Below are 8,337 nucleotides of genomic sequence, written 5' to 3' on the forward strand. Positions count from 1 at the left end.
CTCTTACTCAAATATAAAACTATATAGGCTAAAATGGGATGGTGGGTTTGACCAATGGAGAAGGAAAGTGGCTGTAGAGGTGGAGGGATGGGACTGCGGAGGGATGGGATTGCAGACCAGTGGTCACGGACTAAGAATGGGGTCCTTTAGGAACAATGGATGAGAGATTATACATTGAAGTCTCCAAAGGGAAGCTTTGCACATATATATATGTTTAGATTATGTTAGATTAGAATTTTTATCTTGTATAAATTAAAAAAAAAAAAAAAAAGTTCAGTGGGTAACACGACGTCGTTTTTCATTTATGGTTTTTTTTTTTAATAAAAAAAGTGTTATCGCAATATTTTCATAACAAATCTTAGGTGATAAGTTGTTATTAGTTTTTTAATTTGAACTAACAATTGAAATTACTTTTTTACACATTAGTAACAATCAATAACAACCTGTCACTTTAAATTTATCGTATAAATAATATTAAAATATTGTGAATATGACATTTCTAAAATAATTATAATAATAAATTTAATAATTAAATATTAAAATAAGACAAAAACAGCTTTGTTTTGGTGCTAAGAACATAGATAAATGGAAGTCTGTCAGAGGACTGAGTTTTGAACACTTTTAAAATTTAGAAGACTAAATTTAACCGCTTGAGAAATATAGATGATTGAATTAAATTAAAATAAAGTTAAATAACTGGAATAAATTTTACCTTACTAACTAAAAAAAAATAAATAAAGAAAAAATAAAGTGGGATTTAAAAGTGAATAAAGCTAGTCTTAATGGGTTTTAAGTAAAATCCATATACTTCTACTCGTCCTTGTCCCGTTCCATGATCCTTGTATATATATACACCAACTCAGACTTAAATTTCCAGCTGACCACTTCTCACTTCTCTCTCTTTCTCTCACTCGATCATATAGCTCACCAGAAGAGACAGGTACGATTTTATTATACAAAATCATGAACCTTAATTTCTTCTCTCAATTTTCATTTTTTTTTTGGGTTTTCCCGCACTTTCCCGTCGATTTTCCCGGCATTTCTCTGATTTTTTTTCCATTTACCCATTTTGCTATTTTTGTTCATGATTGAATTGGGTGTCTAGATCTTTTGTTAAATTTTTTGATAATGGATTCGTGTGTGTTGTTGGAGTGGATCTGTGTTTCCCGCACTTTTGTGTTTGGTTGCTGAGAAAACTCTGATACAAACATAAAACTTTCCAGTCAACTTATGCATGCAGTTTGTATGTTAGTACTTTTTTTAACTTCTTACTAGGAATTGGGTTTATGCATTAAATTAAGAAATAAGAGTGGTTGGATTTATTTATTTATTTTAGTTTTGATTTTCATTTGCTCTTATTTAGTGCATGATTTGTTAATTTCTCAACTCTGTTCATGTTCCTGATTTGGAGCTGTTTTGAGGTTAGTCCTCTTTATAAAGCCATGAAAATAAGTGGGTTTAAGTTAGCTCAACTACTTAAGTTCATTGTCGTCGAATAAGGACTTGGGTTTGAATCTCGTCTACACCAAAAATTAATTGGTGACTTGGTCTGATGATATGGAGAAGTTCTCATAGTGAACGCTATAGGTTCAAATTTATCATAAGTATTAAAAATATCCATGAAAAAAAGTGCAGAGTTTTTTATTTTTTATTTTTATTTTTTTATGTGTAAAAAATTTTCTGATTTTATCTTCCTATCACATTTTTTATTTTATTTATTTCCCTTGAAATCAAACATTGGTTAGTGAAAGCAAAAAGATCCATGTGTTTATTTTTGTTGCTTTCTCTTAACTGGGTGGTTATGCATAAAGTTTTTGCTTTAATTGTTTGACTTTATGTATGCTATCTTATGTAATTCTTTGTCTCATAAGCATATCATGTGCTAATAATTCTGTTAATCTGCAGATTTCCATTTGCAAATATCCATGGCTCCAGCAGCAGCAGTAGCATCTTCAGATTCAATTAAGCCTAGAGGTATTGTGTGTTGCTCTGCATTATATACCCCAGGAACTGGGATTGCTGGTTAAGTTTGTAACATTGATGTACACCAGCACCATGAAGCTATTGCAATCATACTAAAGTTATTTAAAATTGAAAAGACAGTGTTGCCTTTGTGCCTTATGTCTATGTGATTAGTTACTTTTTCTTCTTTTTCACCTATTTTTTTCTATGTCCTATAGAGTTCTTTCTGAGCTGAGGTTCAGATGGGAGGATTAATATGGATATTAAACTTTTTGAACTTAACAGAGAACTTAAAAAGTGGATGCTTGCTGGTTTTTTTTTATGCAGATGTTTGCATTGTTGGTGTTGCACGTACGCCAATGGGTGGATTTCTAGGTTCTCTTTCATCTTTACCTGCCACCAAGCTTGGATCTATAGCTATTGAAGGTGAGCCCACGACCTTTATTTCTGCTTCATGAATGGGCAATCTCTGTTTTTGGAATGGTTTATTTTGCCCTTTTCTTGAACTATTTTTTGTGTTCCTTGTAGTGGCTCTTAAAAGAGCAAATATTGATCCATCACTTGTACAAGAAGTAATCTTTGGCAACGTTCTCAGTGCAAATTTAGGGCAGGCTCCTGCCAGACAAGCTGCATTGGGTGCAGGAATACCTAATTCAGTGGTCGCTACCACTGTTAACAAAGTTTGTGCATCAGGGATGAAAGGTGGACACCCTATCATTTTGGAATGTTTATCTGTTTATTTATTTTATCGAAATTTCTTCTTATATAGGAAATGATTATTAAGTGTGTTATCTACTTATCTAATCATTTTTGTCATTGCAGCAACAATGCTTGCAGCACAGAGTATCCAGTTGGGAATCAATGACGTTGTTGTGGCTGGTGGCATGGAAAGCATGTCCAATGCTCCCAAGTACTTCGCAGAAGCAAGGTCTATATACCTTTCTCCTTCCTTTCTCTCTTAATTAAGCTCAAATGCAAAATTTCTGAGTTTATTCCAAAATGCAGGAAGGGATCTCGCTATGGACATGATTCTCTTGTTGATGGAATGCTGAAAGATGGTTTGTGGGATGTCTATAATGATTGTGCCATGGGAACTTGTGCTGAACTATGTGCAGATAAACATACAGTAACAAGGGAGGAGCAGGTGTTCTTCAAAACCCATTTCCTTATTCCATAAAGTTCTATCGAGTCTGCCATAATAGAATTTAATTTGTGACTATTTGATTCCTGCAGGATGACTTTGCTGTTCAGAGCTTTGAGCGCAGTATTGCTGCCCAAAACAGTGGAGCCTTTGCATGGGAAATAGTTCCGGTTGGACATCTATCAATAAGTTAAATGATGTGATGCCACCAGTTGGTTGTAAATACTAACATTAATATGATACATGCAGGTTGAAGTTTCTGGGGGAAGGGGAAAACCATCAACAACTGTTGACAAGGATGAAGGTCTAGGAAGGGTAAAAGAATCCTTCCTTATGAAACAATAGTTGTATAATTTAGTTGTCCTTTAGTTTCACCCTGATGAGTACTTTTCCAGATTTCATAGCAGTTCTCTTTCTCACATTTGCAAACTTTTTGTTAATTTCAACTTTCTGTTAAAGCATGTTTGATAAATAGGTTAACTGACTGTTCAAGTTCTCTCTCCCTCCCTGTCTCTCACTAATATCCTTGCATATTTCTTCTGTGCTCTGTCAGTTTGATGCTGCCAAATTAAGGAAGCTCCGACCTAGTTTCAAGGATAGTGGAGGTTCTGTCACTGCTGGCAATGCTTCTAGTATAAGGTTCATTGATCTGTTTCTGGTCTTCTTTTCCTACTCTGTCATCTTCATCTACTTATATATCTCAGCCAGGGCCTGTACGTTTATTCTTAATAGCTCTTTCTTGGGCCACTAATTATTTGCCATAAGAGTCTGAAATAAATGTTTTTCACAGAAAAAGATATGCACATTAAATACTAAGTTGACCACCAATCTGACTAGAAAAAACTTGATATCACTCTACTAAAGGTTGACCTACCACCCCTTGATTGAAATTCTTTTCTGTGAAAATCTTAATTATTTGGTGAAAGAAAATAGCATCTTGCTTACATCATGTTTGGAGCCTTGAGCAATTACAATATTTTTTGTCTGAACTCTCTTGTATACAACTTGTGTACTAAACCTTCATTAGCTAAAAGTGGACTCATCATTGGTTAAGTTTTTAATCTGCGGACATGTATGAAGTGTCGTTCTTTTTATATATATATATATATATATATTTTTTTTTATGAGCCTTACAAAGACATGAGGATAGTAGCTTCTATCCTTGGAAGGATGAATTGTCCTTCATTTTTTAGTTATGAAAGTATTGCAAAGACATGAACTGAGGCATTTACTGAAAAGTTATTGTCTCATTGACAGTGATGGTGCTGCCGCTTTAGTTTTGGTGAGTGGAGAGACGGTACTAAAGCTTGGATTGGAAGTGATTGCAAAGATCAGTGGGTATGCTGATGCTGCTCAGGTAATACACAAGTGTTAATTACTTTGGCTGGCTTTTAGAGCCACTGCAAATATCGGAAGTGAAAATTGCCATTTTTTTCCTTGACATTATTTTCCACAATAAGTTTTCTTTGTCATACGCTATGTTAATTTTGAACGGACTGTGCAGGCTCCAGAATTCTTTACAACAGCTCCTTCTCTAGCAATTCCAAAAGCTATTTCAAATGCTGGCTTGGAGGCCTCTCAAATTGATTTTTATGAAATAAATGAAGCCTTTGCTGTAAGTTTATGCCACACTTTTAGCATAATTGGCTTATCAATATATGAGTTGCCAATCACATTCTGTAATTTGTGCAGGTTGTGGCCCTTGCAAATCAGAAACTGCTTGGACTTAATCCTGTGAGTTTTTAAACTTCCTTCTCTCTCTCTCTCTCTCTCTCTAACATGTGCATCATTGTGTTGTGCATTTACAGGTGTGTGCATGTGCAGCTTTGTATGTGGTTTTAAGCACTCAAATGATATTTTATGATACTGAATTCTCTTAATTGCATTTAGCATCCATTTACATAGCATCTCTCTCATTGCCCTCTTAAAATTTTTATTAACATAAAGTCCCTTCCTCCAAACCCCCAACCAAAAAACACAACCCTTCTTTATTTTATTTTACTTCTTCATTATTTATTAAATACCTTCCTTATTTTGTTTTTCAGGAGAAAGTTAATGTGCATGGTGGAGCTGTATCCTTGGGACATCCTCTTGGTTGCAGTGGAGCTCGTATCTTGGTCACACTATTGGGGGTATAACTATGGCAGATTACTTCTTTGTTCTGCAATATTTTTTGAATTGCTACTTTTGCATCAATATGTTGCTCTCTCACCAACCTTATCGTTTGGTCTTGCTGACCTGTTGGTATTTATTGTGGTAATTCTGCTTTCTAATTTTCATAGTATCTTAATGCTCTTGTAGGTACTGAAGCAGAAAAATGGGAAATACGGTGTTGGTGGTGTTTGCAATGGAGGAGGTGGTGCATCTGCTCTTGTTGTAGAGCTCGTGTAGACCTTATTTCATTTTAGGTACGTCTCATGCATACTATAGTTGGGAATGACAAATGTATTACTCACTAAACTGCGTGGACCTTGTAAGATAACATATTGATTTTCTGGTGAATGAGAGCATTTATTTTAAAATGGTTTTAATCTTTACTTTATCAAGTTACATGATTGATTATGTGCTTCATGCCAGATTACAAGTCGGGAGTTACATGATCGTTTGTGTTATGCGCTTCAAGCCAGATATGAAATCAGGAGATACTCTGGGGAGAAAGTCAAAATTTTTTGTATTTTATGCCATTTTAATCCCTTTTCTTTTAAATTTTAGCCTTCTTTGTAATAAATGACAAGTGTATTTAGCATTCAAAAGAATGTATTTCTAATACTGTTTTCTCTCTCTCTCTCTCTCTCTCTCTCTCTCTCTCTCTCCAGAGTATTGAATTCATTTGATATACTACTTTAACCAACAGGAGAAAAATAGAAATATTTTTTGGGTAAGAACAATATGGTTCTGAATCTTTTGATGCATATCACACTTCGTTTTGTGGAAAATTCAGAAACTTACATTAAGTAGCCAAAGTTACACACAGGTGTGACTGCATAAAATATTACAACTCAAAACAAAGTAGTAATTCCAACTTTCAGCCACGGTTCAGCAGATACAGTTCAAAAGAATCAGACGATAAAACAACCAGATTCAAGCTGTTCTCTTAAGGGCCCGTTTAATATACCAGTACATGTTGGATGTTCACTACATTCTACAAAAAGCAATTTTAGAGATTCAATCTTTCTCAATTTTAGAGATTCAATCTTTCTCACAACTTGTTAAAGTGACATAATGTGATTAGAGCAACATCACTTTTGCATTAACCTTCTTATTAAAAAAAAATAATTGTTTAGTATTAGCAAAATATCAACAAATAGGGGAAAAAAAAAAACACACACACACACACAAACAATTGTTTCTTAATAAATAGCAGTGCAATTAACTAACAAAATGGAACTCAGCATTCTTTTAAATCTCAAAATCCTCTATGATTGTTTACATATTAAATGTCGCATCAATCTCCCTTTAAATTTATTAAATCAAGAGTCCGCTAAAAAACAATCTTCCATTTTGTTTTGTGAGACCTAGTTTTGGCAACATTCATTGCTGCAATGCTAACTATGTAGTTGCAGTAGAAACTAAAATAGTAATCACAAGTATAACCATATAAATTGGTAGACACTTAATTTTCTAATCCTTTCCTGTCATTGGCACCATTCAAAAATACTTGAAAAGTTTTTGAAGTTTGGGTAGCAATAATTACATTATGCTCATGATGAGGAAACACTTGAACTTATGTTTATTCTTTCAGATGTGATTTTTACCTCAACTTGGGTTTGAGGACTATAAATCTATATATATATATATATATTGTAAAAACTAAAATGTAACATTTACTTTTATTATGCTTTTTATTGAAACACATCAGTGACCATATCATTCACATATTTCCAACTCATTCTCTCTATTTTTAACTATTTTTCTTCTAATTAAATTTCCAACTTAATGTTACACTTTCTCTCTTCCCTTTTTCCCTTTTCACCTCTCTCTACTATCTACCTTAATATCACCTTCCTCTATTTCTTTATTTTCATTTATTTTTTGCTGTTCTTATCCCCATCCTCTTATTATAAATTTGTAGTTCTTTCCCTTTCTATGCATAGGTTTCCCACACCCAAAAAGTTTATTTCTCTCTCTCTCTCTCTCTCTCTCTCTCTCTCTCTCTCTCTCTCTTTTGTTTTTCATTTTTTTTTTTTGTGGATTTTTATATTTTTCTTGCATCTCTACTTTAGGTTAATGAATTTTTGTGTTTGTGTTTTTTTAGAACTCTACTTTAGGTTGATGTGATTTAGTCTTGTATTTTTAAGTTATCATTTATTTATTTATTTTTTTATTTCATTAATTTTATTTTATTGCATTCTAAAGATAATCTATAAGAATATAATTAATGTTATTATATTACATAACATAACTTGGATAATTTGGTGTTTATTACTATATCTTTTATTTTTACTCTTTTTTTCTTATCTTATTTTCTATAAATTTGTTATTCTCTCTTGAGAAATTGATTATTCTATCACTCTCTTGATTTTATATTCTTTGCAACTCTACTTTAGGTTGATGAATCATTGTATTTTTTAAAACTCTATATTAAATTAATATGTTTTGATGCGGTATGTTTTAGGCTTTTAGCACAAGTAGTCTCTCTCCCCCTTATAACTTTGGTTTGATTTTTGTTTGAGTTAATACATAGTTATTTTGGAAGTGGGAATTGAATTTATATATATCAAAACACAATATTGATTATGCATTTGAGTGTGCCTATCATTTGAGTAATATTAAGTACAATTTTGTTATGATTTTTTCATATCATGATAATCACTTTTACAAGAATGAGGAATTTCAATAATTTATTTGAAAATTAAAAAGTATAGTATAATATAATTTTGAAGAATATGGATCACCTCATGAAGGAGTAGTATCATTCACACCTAAAATAATAGAATGATATATTGGTAGGGATAGAAAGAAAGAATAATTTTAGAAATTGTTTAATTTTTAGGAAGAATAAATTATCTTTAACAAATTTTAGAGAACAAATTATACATTATTCTACAATTACAAAATAATTATCTATTTCCGCGTATTGCGTGGGTTTGCAACTAGTTAGTAATAAAAATCAAATAGACATAGGTGATAAATCATTGATAAAAAGTGCAATAACTCAAGGCCACACTCAGTGGTAGCTCTAGGAATATTTTTTAGGGGGGGTTATTCAAATTCGTGTTGAAGAGGTTGATAAG

At 32.6% G+C, this 8,337-nt stretch overlaps 1 protein-coding gene across 1 annotated transcript; it reads left to right on the forward strand.

Annotated features, from left to right (window-relative positions):
• Positions 1 to 810: 810 nt before the first annotated feature.
• On the forward strand, positions 811 to 5,884 carry LOC111992289 (acetyl-CoA acetyltransferase 2). Its single transcript, XM_024024160.2, has 15 exons — positions 811 to 940; positions 1,906 to 1,974; positions 2,290 to 2,388; positions 2,491 to 2,664; positions 2,785 to 2,890; positions 2,968 to 3,106; positions 3,196 to 3,273; positions 3,353 to 3,418; positions 3,657 to 3,742; positions 4,361 to 4,460; positions 4,608 to 4,718; positions 4,796 to 4,837; positions 5,149 to 5,235; positions 5,405 to 5,511; positions 5,681 to 5,884. The coding sequence occupies exons 2-14, from the start codon at positions 1,926 to 1,928 to the stop codon at positions 5,492 to 5,494; spliced, it is 1,227 nt and encodes a 408-aa protein (XP_023879928.2). The 5' UTR covers positions 811 to 940; positions 1,906 to 1,925; the 3' UTR covers positions 5,495 to 5,511; positions 5,681 to 5,884.
• The last annotated feature ends 2,453 nt before the right edge of the window (positions 5,885 to 8,337 follow it).

This window comes from Quercus suber, unplaced genomic scaffold (assembly GCF_002906115.3).
Source record: "Quercus suber isolate HL8 unplaced genomic scaffold, Cork oak 2.0 scaffold_825, whole genome shotgun sequence".
Taxonomy (NCBI): Eukaryota; Viridiplantae; Streptophyta; class Magnoliopsida; order Fagales; family Fagaceae; genus Quercus; species Quercus suber.

Excerpts from the sequence above, each read along its gene's own strand:
- LOC111992289 (XM_024024160.2), top strand. The coding sequence starts at position 1,926 with ATGGCTCCAGCAGCAGCAGTAGCATCTTCAGATTCAATTAAGCCTAGA. Across the intron at positions 1,975-2,289 it reads AGATTCAATTAAGCCTAGAG|ATGTTTGCATTGTTGGTGTT; the intron begins GTATTGTGTGTT and ends TTTTTTATGCAG. Across the intron at positions 4,461-4,607 it reads GGTATGCTGATGCTGCTCAG|GCTCCAGAATTCTTTACAAC; the intron begins GTAATACACAAG and ends CGGACTGTGCAG.